Raw genomic sequence first — 25,652 nt, forward strand, 5'->3', positions numbered from 1 at the left:
GCTCAAAGACCTCTGCTCAAACGCCAGGCGGTCAACTGTAGCCATTGTGGGTCTGGGTGGACCAAGGCCCCCTGGCTGAGGGAGACTCTGTCCGGCGGTATCCTCCAAGGACTGGTCACCGACAGGGTAACCAGGTCGGCAAACCATGGTCGCCTGGGCCAGTGTGGTGCCAGGAGCAGCACCTCTGCCCTTTCCACCAAAATCTTTCATATAACCCTCGGGATGAGGGGAAGGGGAGGAAAGGCATATAGGAGTTCCCACAGCCAAGGGCTGCGAAGCACATCGATCCCTTCCGCCCTCAGTACCACAAACCTTGCAAAAAAACTTGGTAGTTGGGCATTGTTTTGGGTAGCGAAGAGGTCCATGGCTGGCCATTCAAAGCGCTCCATCAGCTCCTGAAACAAAGTCGGATGCAGGCGCCATTCCAAATGATAGATTGTGGCCCTGCTAAGCCAATCTGCCTGTACATTTGTGGCCCTTGAAATATGCTCTGCCCTTAGCGACAAATGGAGCCTCTCTGCCCAGAGACATAGTCGTTCTGCCTCTCTCATAAGGGTCCTGGAGTGGGTTTCTCCCTGCCAGTTAATGTGTGCCTTAGTGGCCATATTGTCGGTCAGAATTAAGACATGTCTGCCCGACACCATGTCCTGGAACTGTTTGAGGGCCAGGTGTACTGCCCTGAGTTCCAGCCAGTTTATATTGTGGCCCAGGTCTGCCTGTGACCAATGTCCTTGGGCCATCCTATTTTGGAGATGTGCTCCCCAGCCAAAGAGACTGGCATCTGTCATAATCGTCAGGTGTTCTGGTTCTTTGAAAAAACTTCCCTTTGAAATTGCCCGTGAAGCCCACCATCATAAGGAATGGATCACCTCTGGTGGTACCCTGACCTTGGACGGGGAATTGCTCCTGCCTTTCCTCTGGTAAGGCAGGAGGAACCACTGGAGAGACCTGGCATGCAGGCGTGCCCAAGGTACGATGAAAATGCAGGACACCATTTTACCCAGGAGCTACGAGAGGGTGGCCAGGGGTACCGTACACTCCCTCCTGACCCGACCTACCAATTCTTTTATACTCGTCTGGCGCTCCTGGGAGAAGTGTATCTTGCATACAATGGTGTCTATTTCTGCTCCTAAATGAAGCAACCTGTTTGTTGGCATCAAATGGCTCTTGGTTGTGTTTATGGAAAACCCATGGTCCTGAAGCACCTGGATGGTGATTCTGAGATCCTGACTCGCCTGGAGCTTAGAGGCGGACTGGATCAGGATATCGACCAGGTAGCATTGGATACTCATGGGAAGAGCCCGGAGATGTGCCACCAATGCGGCCAATAGTTTCATGAACGCCCTGGTCGCGACAATAGCCCAAATGGCAAGGCCCTATATTGATAAAGTCATCCTCCATAAGAAAAATGGAGATGCTGTCTGTGTTCCGGTAAAATAGGAACATGCAGGTAAGCTTCTGTCAAGTTAATGGAGATACGGATCCAGGAATTTGTAGACCTAAGCAAAAACATGTTTGTCTTTAGCTAGGACTGAGTCAAAAGCTGGGGACTGTTGGTGAAGGAGGTGTGTCCTTACAGCTTTGACAGACTCAGTCCAATCGGTTAACTGATGAGGTCTATCCATTCCTGGATGCTATCTCCACCACAATGGAGAATCAGTTTTTCTTTGATTCCGGAGGGTTTGTTTAACAAAAATAAAAGAAAAAATAAAACCCTATTTGGAGAGGCATATTATTTGCAGCTTCAACATATGCAAAGCACCGACTCAATCATTTACAGCAGGTCTGCTCATCCAACACTTTATATAATATGGTTGAATAATCATTTCACAAACTAATAGCGCAACTTCACTAACCGTAGAGAACAACCAAGCACAAAAATCTCATGTGAGTTGTTCAGTCACAGTGTGTCCAAAACCAATAAAAATAAGAGTTGCTTTTCCATAGGATCACAAAGAGCTTTGGGGCTCCCAGAAGAAAGATGGTCTGATTGCAATTCACTGCAGATAGATTTCCTATCACTTGTTTGCAGTGTCTGACTTTGCCACCCACAAATTCTGAATGTAATGTTTGCACTTCTTATTTGCTTGCAATGCAAACAGGGAGTTACATGGATCACAGCAAATTATAGCTTTCTGAGAAGCAGGAGCCTTTCTACACATTAACCAATTTTCACTCTCCGTAAGAATGGAAGCCATTTCAAATGTTCAACTGTGCAACCCTTCCCACGTGAATCACCATCTCTCCATATTAATGACAATCCCCTTTTGGTATGGAGGGGACAGAAACACTCACTAGCAACTAAAAGGTAAAAAAATCACCACCCTGAAATGTGCATGTTTTTTTGTAATCATCTAAACTGAATGCCAGGAAGGATTGAATGATTGACGTTTGCCACAAACAGGTGAGAAAAACAAAATATAGACCATGATATCAAGAGATAAATTCAGGACAAAGGAAAAGGAGAAAACAAATTTCAGGACTACGTATATAGAAGAACTGGAGATGAGGTGAGATGGACTACATTTTATGCAGCACTGCAAAAGCAGCTCTGTTAAATCAGATCAACAGCCTATCTTGTCCAATATCTTGTTTCCCACAATTGTTGGATTCTAAACGAGGAGACTGGTTTCCCACCAGGTTAGCACTCACCCCAACAGGTTTTATCTTCTCTCATTTGGTCTGATTCTTTATTAAAGTCATTAAAACTAGCAGCTACTATCATTTCTCACAGTATGGAATTCAGTAGAATTAATTATGAGACGAATGATGAAATACACTTTCCTTCTGCTGTCTGCAATCTACGGTCAATCAGGTTCCATTCAGCCATTTCATGAGATCCACTGCAACTTGGCATCCTCGCCTCAAAATTCTCTTCTTTATGACATTCTACCTTGTCATTATGCAAGAAGGTGCCTAATTTGCTTACTCACTTCACCGCTATTTTTATTCTTTTAAAAAATGTCAATATAAGTAGAACAGAACATGGTATATCAGCAAATTCATGTACATTTTCATAGAGCAGCCAGCAATTTTAAGCCTCTTATAAAAAACAAGTTGTTGCCTAACTATCTACTGAATAACGGCATACAAGTAACCCTTGACTTACAACCATTCATTTAATGACTGTTTGAAGTTACGATGACACTGGGGGGAAAATCACTTAGGGATAGCAGGTAAAGGTACATTTATAACAATAAACTATAATAATCCCAAATGTAGAAGGGAGTGCAACTATAAGAGGGTTCACCTGATAATTTCATGCACTTTTTATTTACTGCTTAAGGAATGTATGGAAATTTTGTCTGCAGCCTAAGTGTTTTGAAGCTGGACCACGGCTTATTTCTGCAGCTACGGAACTCTAAATAGCTAATGCCACTCAGATCCCACTAGGAAAATTATAGTCAGGAGAAAGAATGTCAAACATAGGAATATTTGCAATTATCATCCACTGCTTGACTCACTGTAATTGCAGTTCACTCTTTCCTGTATGGTTTAATAGCTTCTGCTATTGCTGCTTCCTGATTTACTATGTTAAAAGCATCTACTGCACCTGTTGTAATTTTTCCATGCTCTAATTCTTCCTGGTTAGCTGCATACTATACCACTTGTAGACGGCTGATATGTACATTTGTCACAGTCTTGCTCCTAACCAACTCTACCAAACAAACACCGCCTACTACTGTATTTCAGAACAGCACAAAAAGATGGGCTTGCCAATTTAGTGCTGTCAATTGCCTTTTGTCCCAAAGCTGGAGCTAGGCTTTAGAATTCTTGAGAAATTAAGAGGCAGAGGGAGGACAGGATTGTCCTGGACCTTGTACAAAAACGTACTAAAGGAATGTTGTCTTTTTAAAAGATCAAGATTTGCCAAATGTATGAGTTATTGGATTTGATTAAAAGATGCAAGGAAGGAAGGATATGAAAAATCACAACATTCTGTTATTATTCTGCTGTGAATGAGCAAATGTGATTTTTTTTTTTTTTGCCTTCTTGCTACGAGAACTTTTTGAATACATTGAATCCCTACATTATCTAAGCTATTTACTCTTATCAATATTGGACCTTGGAATTTATCCAACACAACCATTATATAACAAGATACAAAATGGAATAATTCATCTACATGCTTGGTTTTTCCATTTCACTTGCCCAGTCTGGAAATGATCAGAAATTTGTGGGTAGTATGTTAGGGCCCACCTGTCCTGGCCCTTGCACCCTTGCAGCTGATTGATTTCATTTAACCTTTCCAATTCTTCTATTCTCAGAATGAACAATCAACGCCATCAAATTCTAGCTTTATAATCTTCTTTGGCTCCTCAGAAAAACAGCACGACAAAATACATTTAGCACAAACCAAGAAACAAAAGAAAAAATATTTTCAATTTGGTACAGACTATCAGAAAATCAGGCCTGTTCCAATTTTATTGAAACCAAATATATGATATCCCATTCTTGTTCTACCTAAATAGAATATCATTTGAAAAATTTATTGCATACAATGAAACAGCAATCTGTAAATGTAAACAATAAACAGTGCTATAAAAATGCCTAGGTCAGGCAATCAATTACCCAAAAAGTGCTTGGATAGTAAGCATACATAATTCTGGCCACAATTTGACTAAACAAAAACTTTTTGAATAGTTTCAGTTCCTTGTTTTTTTTTCTTTGCAAATCAATGGCAATGGATTCAATGGCAAAAAAACAAAAACAAAAAAATGTAGTTACACATTATTGTTTCATTAGCAATACCACAAGTTGATTGCTAGGAGTAAGACATTATTGATAGAATTCCTTTTACCAGGAATTAGGGTAACCACTCACAGCATTAATTAAATATGAATTCAGAGCACTTATAAAAGATATGATTTTTATAGACACCAACAATTCCAACTCCAACCAAGACACTCTTTACAATATCTTATTTAATTGAATAAATCAGTCACACAAATATAGCTAAGAGACTCACCACCTATTCTAGTTTTTAGCCAACAGAAACAAAGCCACCAGGTTTAGAATAACAGAGTTATTCTATAGACTGGGAACACATTACCAACAATTATCTCTCAATGGTACATTGTCAGATAGTTGTATGGTTTATTTAGCAAGGAAAACCAGAACAAAGCAAATAACATAAAATCAAACATCCCCAAACTTTAAGACATTGGGTAACTTTCCTGTTCATCATTCAATTAATTCACAGAGGGTGGGTGGGTAATATTTGCAACCTGATCGTTGAATCTGGGTGTGGTTTAGATTAAGCACTAGCAGTCTGCACAGTGTAGCAGTCTGCACATCTCCTTCCTCCATCAATAGGTTCTTACTTGCTCCTTGCGAGCTACTTCCCAGAATTCTTTGATGGACGTGTTCAGCAAGGATCCAAGCACATGGACATTTGGAAAGATGCCGCACTCTGGCTGTAAAAAGCATTTTTAGAATTAGAACACAGAGAACTTTAGCACAGCCAGTGCTCGGAAAGAATGTTAATAGGCTTTTTCCATGATTTTATACCAAGGAATAAGCCATGTTTTTCTAATAAAGGAGTTGCTGCTCCTAAGTACAGTGATTTGGACAAGACAGCAGCTTGTATTTTGCAATTGTGAGGAGAGCTTCCTTGATCTATCATGTTTCACTAGAGATACAAAAATCTACATGATGCTAGAATTCTTTTTAACCTACACGGTTTTACCCGTGAAAAAGAACTCTACTTCTAAATGGCAGGGAGTTCATTCGAAAGCACACAGAAAAGAAAAAAGAAAAGAGAGTACAGTAGCTTCCATCTGTTCAACAGATGTGAAGGGATGATTCCATGAACAAAGAACAGCAGAAACTAAGCACGTGGTTCACAGTTATAGCAAGTTATTGCTCTCATTCATATCCACAGGATATTCAGATTTTGCCATTAAAGGAGAGATATAAAGCAAAATGGAATTCTTTTCCAATCTGAGGAATCCACTATCCTCTCACCTACATGCCAACCGTATTTGATAACATATCCAGTCGACTCCAGAATTCTGAATGCATCATACAGTTTTTAAGAACTTTGACCTACCATTGTTGAAAAAAGTTTTAAAATGATTAACAATAAAGCTCTAGTATTTCTCAGAAGAATTATGTGATTTCCAAGCTAGACTAAGGATCGAAAAAGAATAGTGTTTTAACAAGTGATCAGTATTAAAATAGTAACAAGTCTTTGTAGGCCACCATGATGAATGAACAGGGTGAAATAAATAGGATGACAGGAGAAAGACAGGCAATTTGAATAGGTTGGAGATATCAAAGGATTAAGCAGATGATTGAGATCTGAGACTGTGTTTACAACGTCAAGCCAAGATTTTAAACTACAATCTATTGAACAAGCCAAAGTCGCATGGTTTATATACAATAATACACCATAATTTTATATCTTACTAAACCAAACAAAAAGTCATATTACGGCTAGGTATATGCATATCAAGCAGTGGTGAAATCTAAAATTTGTTACTACTGGTTCTGTGGGCGTGGCTTGGTGGTGGGGGTAATGTGACTGGGTGGGCATGGGCATTTTTTTTTTTTTTACTTTTAAAACCATTTTTTCTACAACCTTTTCAGCGAAGAGGTTGTAAAAAAATGCTTTCAAAAGGCTCTGACGAACCCTGGCTCCAGGCCCACGTGATGAAGGATGGGGCTGGACCATTCCACAGCCGAAGAGAACTGGCGTTTAGGTAGGACCAACGCCCCTTCTCCTAATAGGTTGCGGAATGGGACTGGGACATACCAAAGCCTGGCTGTCCTAAGGGCGGGAAGCCGATGGGCCTGGAGCACCCAAGGCTAAGTGTACCTGCTGCAGGACCCTCCTCCCAAAGGACGCCTCCACAGAGGCGAAGACGTCCAGTTTATAATGCCTGATGAAAAGTGAAAGAGAGGTCCAGGTAGCCGCCCTGAAAATCTCAAGGGAGGCTTGCATGGCCCAAGCAGCAGTGGTCACTGCACTAAGAGTAGAATGTGCAGTAATGTGCCTAGGTGGTGGCAGTGCATGCGTCTCATATGCACGGGCGATGCACACCCTGATCCAGCGACCTACAATCAAAGAGGACACCTTGGTGCCAATCGACGTCAGCTGGAACGAGACAAAGAGATCCTCGGACTTCCTGGAGGGCGCAGTACGTGTAATGTACATCTTGAGGGCTCGCTGCACATCCAAGGTATGCCATTTCTTTTCCAAGGTATGGGAAGGCTGAGGACAGAAGTTAGGCAAGATGATCTCCTGGGCATGGTGAAACCAGGAGTTAACCTTGGGAATCAAGGAGGGGTCGAGCCGCAATATTACCTTATCTGGATGGAATATGCACAGGTCAGCCCTTACCGAGCCACAGGTTCGGATATGCGCCATGAGGATGTAATAGCCACCAGGAAGACCACCTTAAGGGTGAGATGGTGGAGGCTCGCCATTCTCAGAGGCTCAAAGGGAGGATCCGTCAATGCCCGCAGGAACTTGGGCAAATCCCAAGTGCGATAGCGGTGTACAACCGGGGATTGCAGATTACTGGCACCCTAGGGGAACCTGCAGATGACGGGGTGGAACAGATCGAAGGCATTATAGTGCCTTCGATCTGTTCCACTGAGAGTGGGAAGGGAGGCGGGGTTGTTCCACTGGTTTTGGGTGATATCCATGAAAAGCTTAGGCGCCGGGATGAATAGTTGTTTAGACACTGGCTCCGAAAATATCCCATGTCGCCGTCCTGGGGGTGGGGGCTGGGCTGCAGGCTCGTGCTCCTGTAGGTCGGCAGTGGCCGTTGCCTTGTATAAGAAGGACTTGAAAAGACCAGAAGGGAAGAGCCCTGTGAAAGCCAGGGTGTCAGGCAGGATGCTCTCATCATCATCAGAGAGATGAGGGTCTCTCTGAGCCCCCTCCCCCAATCAACGCTGCCCCGAGTGGGAAGGCGAGCGATGAGAGGGGTCTGTCAGACTAGCCGAAGGCAATGTATGAGCTTGCCAGCTAAGGCATTCTGAGACCAGGGTGGTAGAACGGTGACGTTGAATGCCCGTAGCAATATCCTTGGAAATGGCTCTGTAGACCAATGATTGGATGCTATTGGGTAATTCACCCAGTTGGAGTTCAGAAGTCTCTGGGGCAGAAGCCACCTTGCAGTTTGAGGCCTAGGGACCTCCGCCATTTTGATTGGATCAATAGGCTGGAGTGCCCGTGGAGACAGAAGATGGTGGCGGTCGCGTCGGGAGACCAATTTGACCAGCTCACTCAAGACAGACCTTTAATCTATCACAGGGTGGCTAACCCAGGGCGAACCTGGGTGGTGCCAGCTCCTAAGGGCCCCCCCTCTTTCCGATGGCAATACTTGCCAAAAGGTGCAGCCTGAGGCTGATCTGGTGCTCCTCAGTAGTAGTCTGACCTCATGCAGCTGCAGATGTCAAGATGGCTGCCACGGAGGAGGAGGCAGCCATGTGATGTTCCCACAGGGAGCAGAAAGGCCATGCGGCCCAGGACAGCGTCAGCAGTGTTGGAGGCCTATGAAGGGCCTTAGTGGCCGATCCTCTTCACTGTGTTGCTCTAGTGAGCAGTGGCAGCGACACTTTAAGAGCCGCCTCCCTGTTGAGGAGCTGCGCTGCATGGCTCGGGAGAGCGGTGCTGGCGGCGGTTAAAAGGACCGCCTCATAGCTGATGTCTTCACTGCATGGCTCAGGAGAGCAGCAGCAAGTTTTAAGCCTTGCTGTGGGTGTGGGTGTGCGCTGTAGATGATGGCCTGTGTCTGGCCAAGGCCAGAAGGCCTAACGGTCCCCCCCCCAAAAGGGCAGCGGTGGCGTAACCAGCCAATGCTGATCTGGCCAGCATGCAAATCCTGTGATGAACAATTAAAGAAACCTGAATAGTTGAAATGGTCCAGGAATGGATTGATTTGAAGAGCAACTGCCAAATATGTCTCTGTCAGACAACTGAGTCGAAAAACTGGGGCCTGACGGAGAGACGTGGAGGCGTTGCCAAAAGATTATGACTCAGTCTCCAGGCAGATCAGACTGTATCAACCCATTCCTGGATCATTCCGCAGCCTAATAGAATAGAATAGAATAGAATAGAATAGAATAGAATAGAATAGAATAGAATAGAATAGAATAGAATAGAATAGAATAGAATAGAATAGAATAGAATAACAGAGTTGGAAGGGACCTTGGAGATCTTCTTGTCCAACCCGCTGCCTAGGCAGGAAACCCTACACCACTTCAGGAGTATGTGTTAAGGAAGGTGAATATATGCTTCTAAAACTGCTTTCTCCAATGTAATGTTCTTCAACTGTAGATTAGTATTCCCAGAAACCCTTGACAGCATGTATATTTGAAGGAAATGATGCTTTATAACATCCAAGATGAATCCTGATTGTAAGTCTTGAAACTCCATCAAGCATGTTATACACGCTGCTTGTAATAAAAATACAGGAAACATCAGAAGAATACAAAAAAACGCACAAATAATTTATTTATTGAATGTCAGTTTTGTGGACACACAACTCCTCTTTGTTTATGTTTCTCTGACTTACCTTAACCTTCTAAATGGCTTAGAAAGAATCGAGAAGACTGTGGATGTATTAAGCTACTCAATATAAGATTCATTCAGCAATTGCTACTTGAGGCAGGAATGCCAAGAATCTGCATTGCAAAACCTTTCAGACTGGCATGACACAAAGGAACATCAATTCGCAGAACCACTGGCACACTGGGAGTACACTTAGGTATCTGAATGTTGTGTTTAGGAAGTATTACCTGCTGGACAGAGACTGACAGAACCCAATTTCACAATTTTTTTAGCTGAAACTAATGTTTAAATCCTGTTTCAAACAAATCCACATTTAGCATACACAATAGAGAATGAGCCCAAAGTAATTTAGCTCTCTGAGCAGCTTTCAAGTTCTGGAGCTGCAAATGGAAAACCTGCTTTTGTATGTTAATACTTGCAGCATTCAACCAAAGATTTCGATAAAGAGTGATAAGGTAGAAAGTACATGATTAAAATTGTTATTTTTACATTTAACATTTTTTTCTTTAAAAAAGCAAAAACTGCATCCGTCTACCTTCAGTAGACCTGGAGGAAGCTTTATGGCCAATATTCTGTTTTAGAGTATTGCAATTGATGGAGGCTCCATCATGGAACACAGAATCAAAGGTTCCCTATTAATAACAGGAAAACCTTTATTTCCTTAGGTGTAGTTGTCTGTATTATGTTCTTGCTATTATTCCCCTGCTCAGGAACCCAATGGCTTGCCAGAGCTTTTCAGCTGCGGCCGTTAGTTTCTATGAATTTGCTGCTTTCACTGCCAACTCAGGGCTGGCCCATTTCCCAGGCACGGGCAAAGGCACCAGTTTTCCCCTTCCATGTACTGACATATCAAATCCTTCAAAATTACCTCCTCTGGCAAGTGGACCTGAAAAGCAGAACAAACGCCATCTGCCTTAATGCCTGCTAGGAGTGTCCAGAGGCTTTAAATCAACTTTGCAATACCTTTAGGGGCTTACTAATACAAGATGCAGATGGGTACCGAACTGTACTAACAAATCTGCAAAACACCAAAAAGGAAAAAGATCGAAAATGTTATTTTGTGGAAAGATAACAAAGTTTCAAGCTATCACTAAATACATCCCATTTTAAATAATAGAATGAAGAAACTAACCAAGGTTTCAGAGTTCCTTTGGAAAGCACTCAAATAATCCATTTTTTTCTTCAATCTTTTATTTCACCTCAGCATTCTGGGTTGTGTCCTGAATGACAGGGGGGTTTGACTTAGCACGCAACTTTCCATCTCCCAGGAAAGCGACAATGTGCAATACCTGATTACTTATTTCTTAAGACACAATTGGCACACCAGGACTAATAGGAGGCCCAAGGGCTCTTTCTTCTATCTCAAAAACCCAACGTATTTCACATATGCAGGAGACTGCTAAAGAAATGAAGACCCTTCTATTAAGTTTAAGACTGAGACCTGTTAGCAGTGGGGCATATTTAGTACCAACTACACCAGGGAGAATATACATATTTTTAAATTATCAGATGCTCTATTACATCATGGAGTGTGTTTTCTTTAAAAAACAGAAGCATAAAAATATATTAGATATGCTTTAGGAAGCCTTATTTTGAACAAGTACTTTTTTGACCATGCTACATTAAACCTTTCCTTGACAATTAATATGTTATCTTCACATTAAACCATAAACAACCATTTTAATAGCTTAATGTACTCTATGAACCAAGTAATCACAATAAGCCATAATGCTTTTTTTTTGGTTTAGTGTGCTATGTGAGCTACTGTAGTTTACCATGTTTGATGTTTCAGCATCCGTAATAACCACTGCCTGAATGTGATTTAGAGAATAATTAATTAATTACAAAGATGCCAAATGTTTTAGTTTTTTTCCTTTGAGAACAGTGGTAATCTTAGAGGCACCACTGCCTTTCTTGTTTGGCCTAATGGAGATAAAAAATAGAATAAGGTATAATGTGTTTGGCTAATGTTATTGCATAAGCAAAAATAATTCTCTCATAGGTTGAGTGATGTTTGAACAATCAACAAGGAAACTGAAGGCAAAACAAAACCACTGGAAAGAATTCTTCAGATCATTATTCTTTTGCTAGAGGCTAACAGTGGCACTGCAGATGCGAAGTACAAGGCAACAACCCACTGCATAGCTCGTAGGCACTTTCACAATTCAGAAAATGCTGGAATGCTGTGAAAAAGAAATGGTGGCGATGTTTATCTAGGATCATAAGGTTTTGATTTGATGAAATGGCGATCTCAGGTGGATTGAAGTAGCGAGCTTATAAGCATGTATGTCTCATAAGGAAAGCAGAATAAAAATGAAACAAATCATTAATATGTGTGTGTGTGTGTGTGCGTGTATGTGTTAATTCTCACTGAATGCATTTCTTCCACTCACAAGGTTGAACAAGAACAGTGTATTTCTCAATTATAATAAGCCTCCAGAAAAAAAAGCAACTTATCTCAAACCTATGGCATCTCATGGTTAATGGTACATGTCTCTATACACATACTGGGTACCAAAATAGAAGCCAAGGCACCAGATTTCTAAAACAGGGAAGGGGTGGGGGGGGAAGGTAAGGAAATAAACCTTCATTTACAAGTCTTCCAAAGGCAGCCCAGTTAGCAGCTTATTCATGCACTGCTCAGGGAGTACAGCAAAAGGAACAGAACTTGAGCAGCAACTGGAAGCTCCAATAAGAGAGGAACACCTTCTGGTGCATTCCAGAAATATTTAGGTCAGAAAGCAAAGCAGGTAACACACCACAGCAAATAAGTGGAAAATTGAATGCAACAGTTAATAGGTGGTGTCTCTACGCCTAGAATGGAAAATAAAAATGAGTGCAACTGCCATAACACCACCACAGATCATTCCTGGCCTCTTTGCAAAAACTACTGGCCTCAAAATGTATCGGGCGCATTGGGAATTCTAGCCACGAATAGCCTTCTGGACCGGTAGGTGGAAGGGGAAAAAGTAAATGTGAATACCACCAGCAGTCAAGACTTGAGTGTATTATCTGCTTGGCTACAAACTGTTTTTAGTAGGAATGGGTATATTTACTGCTGCTGGCATTTTTAGAATCACAGCAACTGACTGGCACCACTTAGCGGGAAACCATAGCATGATAAGCATGCCTCTACTCTAGCTCGCTGGCCTTCAGCCCTTGTCATCGGGAGCAGTTGCCTGGCTAGAAGGAAGGAAATTGATGGCTTGGGAAATTGTCTCTGACAGAGCTGCTGCCCTTTTTGTCACATCTCCAGGAGAAAAGGGGATCGAAAGCTTGTGGCTGTACTTAGCTGGGATTTTTTTATTTTTTCACATGGAGGTGCTTATGGCGAGGGCTTTGCCCATTATTTTTCCAACAATCCCATAAACACCATATCTCTCCAGCGATAAATGTGTGAGAACCCCTCCAAATGTCAGCTCTCCTCAGTTATTTCTAGTGTTGTTATGTTACTCCTCTCACAGCAGTGCTGCATTCCCTAATTGCTTCTTGTATCCAAGCCACTGAAGAATACTTAGAAATTTTAACATTTCGAAGTATGGATAAAATGAGAGGAAGGGGATTCAGAAGGCACAAGCTTTGAAAATCATCCCTCCGCCTTCCAGACTGAAACACAGATTATTATTACTGTTCGTTACAGCCAGCTGTTTGGACTGGACATGGCATTTTTGTCCATTTATTGAATCCTTCTCAAGGACCTGGGGTGATGTTAAAGGTATCATCACAGGATGTAAACTGTTCCAAGTAAAGCTGCCTTTTGCAATTAACTGATGGTGATTCTGTCAATGCCGTGTTGTTATTATAAACATCTGCCTACCTCAGGTCCTTGGGAAGGGCTCAATAGGTGAACAAAAATGCCAAGTACAACACAATTCCTCTTAGAGATTAAAAGGACATGCTACCAGATAATCTGCAAACTCAGGCATAACTATTTTGCTTAAAGAAATACTTAAAGGTAATAAATCCACTGTAAGTAAATAACCAGTTGAAGCTCTAGGAATTTAAGGAAAAGAACAGATAGAAGCTTATCTAATCATAATAGTTTCAGCATAATAAAAGGATTTGTTTTGAACTTAGGTTCCCAAGATTGTACACTACACCATCCATTAGAAGTATTTATTTGACTTTAAATATGTAATCTTTCATCTCTCAAGTTACACAGCGTGTGTGTCCAACCTTTTGGCCTTGCTTGGGCTGCATTGAGTGAAGAGTTTTCTTGGGCTGCCTACAAAATATATAACATATTTTATGTACAGTATATAAATCACATGATAATAAACAATCTTGTGGGGCTGCATTACAGATAGTCCTTATGACTGTTTTTAACACTTATGACCATCGCAGCAGCCGCATGGTCACTGATTAAAGTTAGGAGACTTGGCAACTGACTGATACTTATGACAGCTGCAGGGTCCCTGGGTCATGTGATCATTTTTTTTTGCAACCTTCTGATGAGCAAAATCAATGGGGAAGCCATATTCACTTAATAACTGTATTACTGACTTAACAACTCCAGTGATTCACTTAACAAATGTAGCAAGAGAGGTCTTGTTGTTGTTTTTAGTTGCGAAGTCATGTCCGACCCATCGCGACCCCATGGACAACGTTCCTCCAGGCCTTCCTGTCCTCTACCATCCTCTGGAGTCCATTTAAGCTCATGCCAACTGCTTCAGTGACTCCATCCAGCCACTTCGTTCTCTGCCATCCCCTTCCTCTTTTGCCCTCAATCTTTCCCAGCATTAGGCTTTTCCCCAGTGAGTCCTTCCTTCTCATTAGGTGGCCAAAGTATTTGAGTTTCATCTTCAGGATTTGGCCTTCTAAAGAGCAGTCAGTCAGGGCTGATCTCCTTTAGGACTGACTGGTTTGATCGCCTTGCAGTTCAAGGGATTTGCAGGAGTCTTCCAATCCTGTGGCCACTGTTGAGTTTTCCAAATTTGCTGGCAAATTGAGTGTAGCACTTTTACTGCATCGTCTTTTAAGATTTAGAATAGCTCAGCTGAAATACTGTCACCTCCACTAGCTTTCTTGTTGCTCAGATTTCCTAAGGCCCATTTGACTTCACATTCTAGGATGTCTGGCTCAAGGTCAGTGACCACCCCATTGTGATTATCAAGGACGTTAAGTTCATTCTTGTATAGTTCTTCTGTGTAATTTTGCCACCTCTTCTTAATCTCTTCTGCCTCTGTTAGATCCCTGCCATTTTAGTCCTTTATCATGCCCTTCTTTGCATGAAACATTCCCTTCATATCTCCAACTTTCTTGAAGAGATCTCTGGTCCTCCCTATTCTCTGGAATTCTGCATTCAATTGGGTGTATCTTTCTCTTTCTCCCTTGCCTTTCGCTTCCCTTCTTTCCTCAGCTATTTGCAAAGCTTCCTCAGACAGCCATTTTGCTTTCTTGCATTTCTTTTTCTTTGGGATGGTTTTAGTTGCTAATTCTTGTACAATGTTGCGAATCTCTGTCCATAGTTCTTCAGGCACTCTATCTATCAAATCTAATTCCTTACATCTATTTGTCATCTCTACTGTATATTCATCAGGGATATGATTTAGTTCATTTTAGTTAGGCCTACTGTTTTTCCTACTTTCTTCAATTTAAACCTAAATTTTGCAATGAGAAGCTCATGATCTGAGCCACAGTCAGCTCCTGATCTTGTTTTTACTGACTGTATAGAGCAGTGATGGCTAAGCTTTTTGCCATCACGTGCCAGGAGCGGGGTGGGTGGGTGTCACGTGCGTGTGCCCACACCCATAATTCTATGCACCCTGTCCTGCACATGTAACCCCCACACGCTCCCGGCACGCGATGGCACAGTAGGGCCGTTTTTTGCTTTCCCCAGCCTCCAGAGCCTTCTTAGGTGTCTGGGGAGGGCGAAAACAGCACCCCCCCCTCCAGAGGTCCTCCAGAGGCTGAAAATGGCCCATTTGCCAACTTCCAGTCCCACTGGAAGTATTTTGTAATGCAAAATACAAAAGAAATAGTTTAAAAAGTCAGGATATTTGGGAAAAAAGAATTAAATTTCATTTTCACCAACATTATTCACTGTTAGGTGCAAGTAACCAGGAATAGGAGTTGAGTTCAAAGCACTAAAAGTTTATTACATGCTACCTATACACAAGACTCTGATATACTAACAGTCAAGGCAAATTAGTGGTAGTTAAGAGTCAACAAGAGTCATAGAGGCCTGGACTTAAGTCTCTTGTGGCTGCGTAAGGTTTCCAAACTGATGAATCATTTGACCCCACCTTTGGACTCCACCTGTTCAATCTCCCACATTCACTATACTTCTCCATGCCGCCTTTCAATTTCAATGCTGTTCTGTGACCATAATAAAGTTTGATTTGATCCTTGCAAATATCCCGGTGAGTGAAGGACCTTCCACATTTGTCTGTGACATGCAGATTTATTAACTGTACTACAATTTTAAAATATCAGATTCCTAAAGCTTCTCCATTCTATTTCCACTAGGCTAACTCTATGCCAGCTGAAATGCAAATAAAACTATAATTAATATTTGTTGATAAGGCTTCTTTAAAAAAAAACCAAGTCCATTGTTAGCAATTCAATATGTTTGCTATGATTCAAATCTTTGCTTCCAGAACAGATAATTCTTACTTGTTATCTTTTACCTATTAACTAGTACATTTAAAAAAAATCAGCGAGAGTCAACATTCTTAGAAAAGTTCACGGTCAGTGCTTATTATTAGCAAATTCCTGGAATAATTGTTTAATGAAAGAAAATTAGCTTTGGTTCTAATGTCAACTGTAAACATTGTTAATGGAAGCAAGCTACAGTTTCCATGGATGTGTGTGTATGTGTTTGGTTTTGGTTTCCTTGAATGATTAGGCTTCACATAATCTGCCTTTTGCTTTATAGCCCCCTAAACAAAGGCTAAACTTTCCTACTGATCTGAAATAAAAGCAATCTCACGATTCAGACAAGAACATTTTTGAAGCGTGCAACTCTTTAGGTTTCAGAAGTTAAGATTTATTCTGTGCATTCAGAATGAAGGAACTTTACTAATAATACAATGGTTTCATATTCTTGTATTAACCAATTTTAGAATGAGCTAAAAATTTCCCCACTCGTATGGAACAAAGTACGACTGTTTATTCTAAAGTGACACACGAGACATTTTCATTTTGTTTCTGCCACAAAGAAGGGAGCCCCCCCCCCAAGTTTAAGACCCCCCTCCCAGTTAAGATGATAATCTTAACTGGGCCTATAAATAATTACTGACATACAGTATGAAATGCTTTGATTTGTAAATTGGAATTGGTTCCTCTCCCCAACTATAATTTTTAGTAGGAGAGTAACTGAGTCGCCTAATCCTTCACAATGACAAAGAATGCATTCAGAACACTGTATGTGCAAGACCAGCTGCCCATACATACCTCTACAAGAAGCTTATTAAAATCCCATCTTCCTCCATTTAATGGCATCATGTGAGCATCCTATATCTCAGAGGAGCATGCTTTCTCTCCATCCCAACCCATCCCTCTTAAATTAAAACAAAGCTACAACAGAAGCAAACGGGGGGGGGGGGGGGGAAAGCTGTATTGTCCACTGGTCATCCCTTGTTCTCCATTTATCCTAAACCAAGCAGACAGTCACAGCAGAGAACAATGATAACAGATGGAGCTGCCAGTCCACTAGGTTGTTCCTCCTACTCTCACAGGCACTACAGAAGTTGTTGCCCCACAGCAAGAAACTGCCATTTATTGTGCTATTATCAGCACAAGCAGTACATAGCCAGAGTACTGCCAGCTGCCAGCCGCACAATCTCGGAGCTGGCAGAAGGAAGTGAAGTGGCATTACGCTCAGACATCAGGCCCCTGATCTTCCAGTTATTTCTTTTCCAAGGTCATGGGCAAAAGAGCCTGTCACAAAAGAAAAAGAACCCCCACCCCCACAAATATTGGCATTATACTTTATACAAACATCTATCTTCCAATTAACACAACAGCCTGGGGGAGAGATTTACAAGGATGAGTAGGGTCTTTTCTGATGCATGCAAAGCTTTTCCTGGAAAACCTTTTCCCAACTATTTCATTTTCTATTCAGGGCCAAATCTAATGGTTAGGATTCTGCTAAGGTGCCTTGAAATGGACTCTGTCGCTACTCCAATTTTATAAAGATATGCATTACTGCCAAATTCAAGCTAAACATTTTTTCTTAAATTCTTGCCCTCCAGGTAAGTTGGAATACAGCTGCCATTGGATGTGCTGCCTGGAGATAATAGAAGGAGAAAACAGGCAAGACTCTTATAAAGCATGTTTTCCTATTAGGTTTACCACAGGCTATTTTCATTGCTATAAAAAGCAGAACCAGCTTTATGCTCGATCTGACAGGGCTAATCAATTTTGTTTCAGAATCCGGAATCTAAATTCCACATATTACAGAACTGTCACACTACTTTCCTGTACACATCTGTTGGCTGAAAAAAGGCATAACACCGCTGGTCTTTTTTCTTTATACCGTACAGAAAATAATGACAGTAAGCTTCAACATAAACACAAACCATTACCTATAATCAATAGGAAAGAAGTAAACTAGCTCAGTAGTACGACAATAAACACACAGCGAAAAAACATCTCTATTCACCTTTTTAAAAAATATCTGGCAATCCTTTCAATATATGCTATTTTAGTTGCATATTCTAGGTCATCGCATTGATAGAAAGGGAAAGAAATTAAAATATAAAGATACTAATCTTCCCTTCTTATACAAGCATCCTGAAAATGCAGATTTCAGCTATTAACCATCACAAGGCTTCCACAGCACTTAAACCAGAGTATGTTTTCTTTTTCTTCCGCAAATAGCTCTTGCCATAAAAACCATGATAGGAAAGTGATGAACCTTGACAGCACTCTGGAGAAAATGATACTGAATAGGCGTTTCCCCCCCCTTTTTTTCCAGTGTAAGCAAGAGCTCAGTCCCACTTCAGCAGCCATCTGGAAGGCATCAGGCTGGGAATGGCTACCCTATAGTGGAGAAGCAAGTATTCGTAAATCCTGTCTGAATTCTCTTGATTCACTATAAAGCCAAGTGGTAGATTTTTGTTTCCTTTATGAGATACGTAGGTAGCGATGTGCATTTTTCTCTGCTTCTCCACATCAATATTTTCCACATAAAAATAATAATAAAGCTAAAACCAGGCAATGCATACATACATAAAGCTTTGCTATTTCCAGAATCTAGGCAGAAGAAAGTAATAAGCTATCAGCTGGGCTACAGATCTGATTCTCTGAAAGCCATTAGCTTTAAGCATTTCCTAGACTAGCACCTGAAAGGTCAAGTAAGCCTTATGCACAATCCATGAAGATGCTCTTTTCTCCTCAAAAACAGTACGTTGCTATAAATAATTCAGTACGGGCAGATGACACTTCACAGATGTGCTGGGAGATGCAGTGGCAGAAATAATATATCAAGTTATACAGCTCACACAAGCTTCTAAACCCACAGTCTGCTTTTAAAATCTTTTGATGCAACCAAGCAGCTTTACCTGTTCGTTCCTTCTGTTCTTCCTAGGAATATAGCTAGTCCTCGGTTAATGACCACTCGTTCGGCAACCGCTTGAAGTTATGATGGTGCTGAACAAGTGGAACTCATGATTGGTCCTCTAAGTTCCAGCAGTCCAGCACCCCCGTTGTCACATGATTAAAATCTGTGACCTTGGCGCTGTCAATGGCTGCTGTGTCCCACAGCCATGGGATCAACGTTTGCAACCTTTCCTATCGGCTTTCCACAAACAAAGTTAATGGGAAGCCGGCAGGGAAACTTGCGAGTCGCTATGGTAAGTGTTGCCCATCCAGCAGCAACCACCCTCAGCCCCACTCACGCTGCACTAGACACCCACGCAACCTCCCCACCTGAGAGCCGCCACTTATCAACATGCCAGACTGCTACATGGGGCCTGCAACTTCCTGCTGTCTTTTCCACTGATTGGTGGAAAATGGCAAAGGTTGTAATGAGGTCCTTGCTTAACAATTCATGATCCTTGCTTAACGGCGGCAATAGGGACTGCTGGGATTGCCACTGCGGTCACAAGACACTGCACCGAACAAAGACACCAAACAAAGTTATACTGCTTCGTTTGGTGACTGACGTTCTGGCCCCAATTACCGTTGTTAACCAAGGACCTCCTGTCGTGACTCTTTCCTTCCTCTCCAGATACGTGCCTTTGGATAAATAGGCCGAGTTACAGAATAAAGCCCGTTATCACTAAAGTCATTCCATACAAACAATATAAGGAACAGAATAGGAAGTTCCCAGGTTGTCTAGCTGCAACAAAGAGCTATTAATAGCTATACCTTCATCATTCCATCAATTGCCTTCTAGAAACAACCATTCACGTCAGCAGATTAAAAACTACAAAATCAGCCTTCCAGTTCTTCTGGACATCCACTTAACTATCAAGATTCCAGAACAAGTGACACCATATAGCAAAACAGCATGTCACGTAAACTACGGGACAGCATATTCCACCCGTTAAGAAAAACACTGTGGATATTAATAATCCCTTGATTTCAAGCAAAAGCAGCATCCAAGGAACCCCCGAAAACCAACCTGTGTCTTACCTTCTCCGATTTGACTTTTTTGAGCTGTCGGCACTCGCTATCCCCATCTTCCAGTTCTGATTTAACTCCCAAAGGATTGAGTGCAGATCCCGTGTCAATAGCTATACCTCCAAGCTGCTCGGCAGCAGCAGTAGGATCAGATCCTTGGCCACCATCGTATTGCCCAACCCTGACCGCCAAGGCAAGAGGTTGGAGTACAGTGGGCTCCTTCTCTGCTGGAGCACCCACACCCTCACTCCTTTCTTTCTTACTCTTGGAAGAGCCACCTTCCTTCTCCTTCTTGGAGTTCGCCACGCTGCGAGAAGTCTTGGCTGATTTCTCAGAGCCTTTGGGGGCAATGGTAGCTACCAAACCCCCAGAGTTCACACCATCCCCCAAGCGCCCCTGAACCTCCTTCTTGCCAGTAGTCCCTTCACTTGGCGTAAACAGGGAGGGTCCTGGGGCAGCCTTGCCGTTGTCCTTGCTACTCTTACTCCGCTTGGATTTGGATTTGCCTTCCTTGTTCTGTGGACCTGGGACAGGAGTCACAAACTTGATGTTCTCTGGTAATGTCGCCACAGCATTCGGGGCTGGCAGACCCACCTCCTTGGAGCCTGACATTTCCAATTTCTGTTGGTCCTTCTCCAAATCCGCGTCCAGGTCAATGATGAGATTCCCTACTCCAATGTCCCATTCATCCCCACTGTCATATGTCTCAACTGGGTTTGCATCCACTCCTTTCCCTCCGGTAGCTCCACCGCTCAAGGACATCTTAGAGTTAACAACCACCTCAAGGTTCAAGCCTCTTGTCTGCTCCTTCAGCCTCAGGGTGTGAAGTAGCAGCTTCAGCTATGTTCTCAAGCCTCCAGTGATCAAGAAGTACCCAGGTGATAACATAATGGCTGAAAGGAAAAGCAGGGACAACATATGTTACATTGCTATTATTTAGGAAGCGTATTCTAAAATCATACACAACATACAAATATGGGAAAGGATTTTACATGCAGATGTAAAATGCCCAGGGAGAGTAACTGAATATCATCTGCCATTCCTGCTTTAATTTCAGGCTAAAAGAAAAATTTGAAAGTCAAACCACATTGAACTATTTTCATAGGACTAAGGCCTCTACTCTTACATCAAGTCAAACAATTTTTATAAATTTAGCCAATAAGTTTATTACAATGGGCAGTTGCTCTCTACGGTCTCTAAACTTCCCTTCATTTACTCTTTGCTTTTTTTTTTTTTTATTAGAGCAGCCTGGGAATAAATATGAGTCATTCTCTGTGGAAAGAATTTGCTTTCTACTATAGTCTATCAGTCCTGTATAGCTTAGACTGCATATCATTTTTTCCCCCACTAGTTACATGGTATACATAAAATGAATACAGGATCCAAAGGACAAGGACAAAATTTCCCCAAGGTACAACTTCTCAAAGGCTAGAAAAGAAAAAGCTATATGTTTACTGCCCACAATATAATGTAACGGTCCCAGAAATTTACTAAAAAGTGATAGTAAAAGACAAGAATCAAATTTTAAAAAGTCCAAATTAGGTAAACAATCAGGTAAGAACAGTATAAATTAGAACAGTGAGAGCCGTATGCAGAACTGCATTTATAGGCCAAATAATACATAGATGTTGGTTCCCTTTTACTAGTTTATAATGATTCTTAGCTTGTAATGATTCAGTGACCATCACACCTTTGAGAATAAGTGACATACAAATATAGTAAATAAATAAATCTTCAAGAAGACTCTGTACCCTGGAGGATATAAATGAGAAAGTCAGTCATTCCATAAGATACGTATAAGACAATTATATTTACAAGGCATAATTAGCACATGAAATAGCATTTTCCCTGCAGTCATCCAAATGCCAGCAAAGGGCATTCTCAGGTGCGCCTATGAACCCATGGCTGCCCCTCCATCTGTGGCTTTCTTGAAGCATTATTGTCTTTTGCGGCTCCATGCTAACCACAAGATACTGATGGTCTGTATTGTAACACATGGGGAACACTTAGGGTAACACAACAGCAATGCTGTTTTTTAGAGAGATGGCTACTGTATTTTCATTTTATTTTTTAATTCCATGAATCACAAGGATGCAGGTTGGTAAAATAGATCAGGAGGAAGGAACAAGATATAATATTAGCAATTAATTCATATGATTACTGCACTATTTTCCATTCATTCACCCAAAGATTGTCTGACTTTGGCTGTTAACAATCTGCTCTCCGACAGGTCATTATGGAGATTTTTAACCTCAGGAACTGAGAGTTGGTATTAGAGCAGAACATTTTTAAAAAACACAGCAGTGATTTTCCCTTTACGGTAGATAAATGCAGAGGCATAAGCAGCTGCAGAATCAGGAATGGCTTTGTAAAACAGCAGCCTCTCGCTACCCCACCTTCTGATAGAGTACATAGCTTACAGTACTATTTGTCTCCCTGAAATATTCTGGCTGATTGGCTTGTCACATCTTGTCCCTGAGCCTTTATTCCTCCTAATGAGATCAGAAGCAACCTTCTTCCTAACTGGAGTAGTTTTAAAGAAAGGGCAGAGCCACAAAATGGATTATGGACGTGCCCCATCTTTTATGTACTAATAGAACAAGAAACATGTCCTAGAGTCAGAAGAGGAGGAACCTGTGCATACTAACACTCCTTGAACATCATGCAATTTCAATTTTTTTTTTTTTTTTGGCCATTGTTCAAGAGGTTGGAAGAAAAATTACAGCATTCTACAGACATTTCTGCCATATTGAAAAGGCTTATGGGAATTAAGATTTGCAGAAGGATGCCTCCTCAGAAGCACTGTTGTATTAAATATAGCCCAAATCCATCTTCATGCATGTATCAGGAGACTGCATACATGGTTTATTTTAAACCAAGTTAATAATGTGGTTACTATTAATAATTTAACCGCCTTGGTTAAATAAGTCTTTAGAACTCACAACAATTACTTTGATCCAAGACCGATTTGCTTTTAACATAGAATAAAGCATCATGCTTTTTAAGGAACGAATGTTGCAATATACAAAATTAAATTGTCATACTGAAAAATGGCAGATGACAGAATTTGAAGAGTTGCAGTTCGTTAACAGGTCAAAAATCTGGCATGCAGTGCTCAGTTCCAAAGCAGGAAAGGAGCTTCAGATGTGGTTGATGTATTTACTGCATCTGCCAGATGTTCTTTAAAGAAGACATGCTTTTTTCCAGACTTACACATGGGTCCCTGGAAAATATGTTTACCATTCAGCTAGTCTAAGTTCAGGAAAAAAAACAGAATCTTTAAGGAGCTGCTGGCAGGCACAGTAAATCCACCCTTGCTGGATCTGGAATTCCTTTCCTGCTTCAGATCTGAATACTGCACACCTGGCAAATAAAAACAGGGAGTGTAAACCATCTTTATGCCAACCAATTCTGTCAGTACTAAAAAGTAAATACCTTCCATGGCAATCATATCTTTACACTCATTACAGAAAACAACACACTGCAAAGAAATATGAGCTGATGTTTTTTCTTATGTATCACAATTGCACTTCTGTCATAAATATTACCTGCATTTGGTATTTGAATGCTTAATAAAGCAGACTAGGCTATCATCATTTGATCAGTTCAGCAGCAGCACACATTTTAAGAAAATAGGAAGGGTGTATGCGAAAACTTTGGATTCTAACCACTGCCCCATCAAAGCTCTATCAGTGCCACCAAATGCTTACTACAATGGGTGGAGTACTAATACGAATTAGGGTTCATAATATGAATTCCACTTCTGGTGTCTTAGGTCCATGCCTGTCTAGGCTTCTTTGGGTGTGGTTGTGTAGGTATGAGTGTGCGAATAATTTCTGCCCAAACTCTTGTTAAAGTAACCCACATCCTCAACATTACTAAGATTACTACAGTGTGCTTGACCTGGGATTACTTTTGAAGACTACTCAGAAATTGGAATTGGTATAAAATGCAGTAGTAGCCTATATAGTAGCAGGTAGGACTGCTACAATCACATTATACTCATATTTCAGGTGTTATGTTGTTATATTGGCTTTCAATAGGTGCTAGTTTTTAACCTACAAGGTCTTATGAACTTAGCTCCCAAGTATCTTTAGGATACCCTTGTCCAATTAGAAATGCACATCCTAGGCACTTGTTCTCGACTGAGGTGCTCACCATAACCTAGGTGGGAAGGGGTTATGGGAGGCTAGGGGTACTTGGAACAGCCTTTCCTCAAAGATCAGGTTGGCAGCTATACTGGCATCATTGTAGAAGGCAACTGACATGGAATTCTTCCAGAGAACCTTCAAGCTGCAATTTGCTACCATGTACTCTAGAGTTGTGTCCTGGTTATCGCATATATTATTATCCTATTAATAATATTGCTAGTTTTATTGAATGTATGTCTGAAAACGTTACTGTATTTTTTTAGTTTTGCTGTATTTTTACTTTTAATGTGATGGATAACTTTCATATGGGAGCATATAAAAATAACAGAAATAAAGCAGAAGTTTGCCTCTTATATATTACATGAAAGTCCCAATATTTCGTTTTGTTGAAAATTATAGCTGAAAAACGTAACTAATAAAATCTGTGCACTGTGGATTCAGCCAGATGTCTGAAATGATACAACCTATTTAGCCTACCGTACCTTAGCCTGCAGCTTGTGGCATATTGCCCCTCCAGAACGTCTAGTACAGAAACCAGAAATAGGCATCCAAACCCCAAGAAATTACGGACATCTGATGGGGAAGAAATCCAAGACCAAGCAAAGGAATTCTCCTCCATTTCCTTCTTGCCATGCAGAATTCTACCCGTGCAAAGCAGAAACTGCATGTATTCACTTGTACAACTGGCAGCCTTCCAACAGGATTCTAAGGGAAGTCTTGGAACAGAAATACTGAGAGAGACAGCTTCTCACTTGGGAAAACCACCCATATGCAGGGCCAGACATAAATAATTTAACTCCATTAAAGGCTGCATGAAACCACCACCGACTGCATCTGCATTCCGAGAAAGAGTCGTGTCACTAAAGAGCAACTTGAAAGTTGACTTCCAAACTGTGGCCTCTATGACGACACCTCTATCAGATCTCGTAAAGACTCATTTTGACTTTTCACACAGTTTCCGCTCTCTTGCTGATCACGACAGCCTGCATTACTGCTGACCTTTGGCGGAGAAGTAAAGAAGGCAAAGAAAAGCCAACTGGGAACGATGTGACACCGAGAGATGGATTGATCCCACCAGCAGTTTCAGCTACATACAAAGAGAACGCCTCTTACCAGCTACATTCAAGCCTGCAGAACTCTAGTTGCTTCCAGACATTACCCACAGCAATTTTCAACCTGATTAACTTTCAGGAATGCCATCGCTGAGGAACAACAGAAACGGTGGAAAATCTCCAGCACCAGGCAACCGCAGCTCCAGAGCTTGGCCAAGGCTCATGGGATTTCAGATGGTTGCCTTGTCTTTTCCAGGGCCAGAGCAAGCCAGCTTGTGTGCGTTTCTGGCTCCAGGCGATCCCCAGGAAAACAAGTGAGAGCAATCAGAGCAGAACAAAGCAGTTTTTGAGACG

The 25,652-nt window shown here is 41.6% G+C and overlaps 1 protein-coding gene across 4 annotated transcripts in view; it reads right to left on the reverse strand.

The window, feature by feature from the left end:
• ZNF609 (zinc finger protein 609) overlaps nucleotides 1-25,652 on the reverse strand; it is a 70,086-nt gene that overhangs the window by 29,216 nt on the left and 15,218 nt on the right. For 3 of the 4 annotated variants that reach the window (XM_060689439.2, XM_087878245.1, XM_087878244.1), the window contains exon 2: nucleotides 20,108-20,988. In XM_060689439.2, coding sequence (XP_060545422.2) covers nucleotides 20,108-20,857 — 750 coding nt within the window. In that variant the 5' untranslated portion in view covers nucleotides 20,858-20,988. Of the gene's footprint in view, nucleotides 1-20,107; nucleotides 20,989-23,308; nucleotides 25,626-25,652 lie in introns of those variants that run through there. The other variant, XM_087878246.1, reaches the window with a different exon arrangement.

The sequence above is a fragment of the Pantherophis guttatus genome, chromosome 13 (assembly GCF_059756535.1).
Source record: "Pantherophis guttatus breed Tessera chromosome 13, ASM5975653v1, whole genome shotgun sequence".
Classification (NCBI taxonomy): domain Eukaryota; kingdom Metazoa; phylum Chordata; class Lepidosauria; order Squamata; family Colubridae; genus Pantherophis; species Pantherophis guttatus.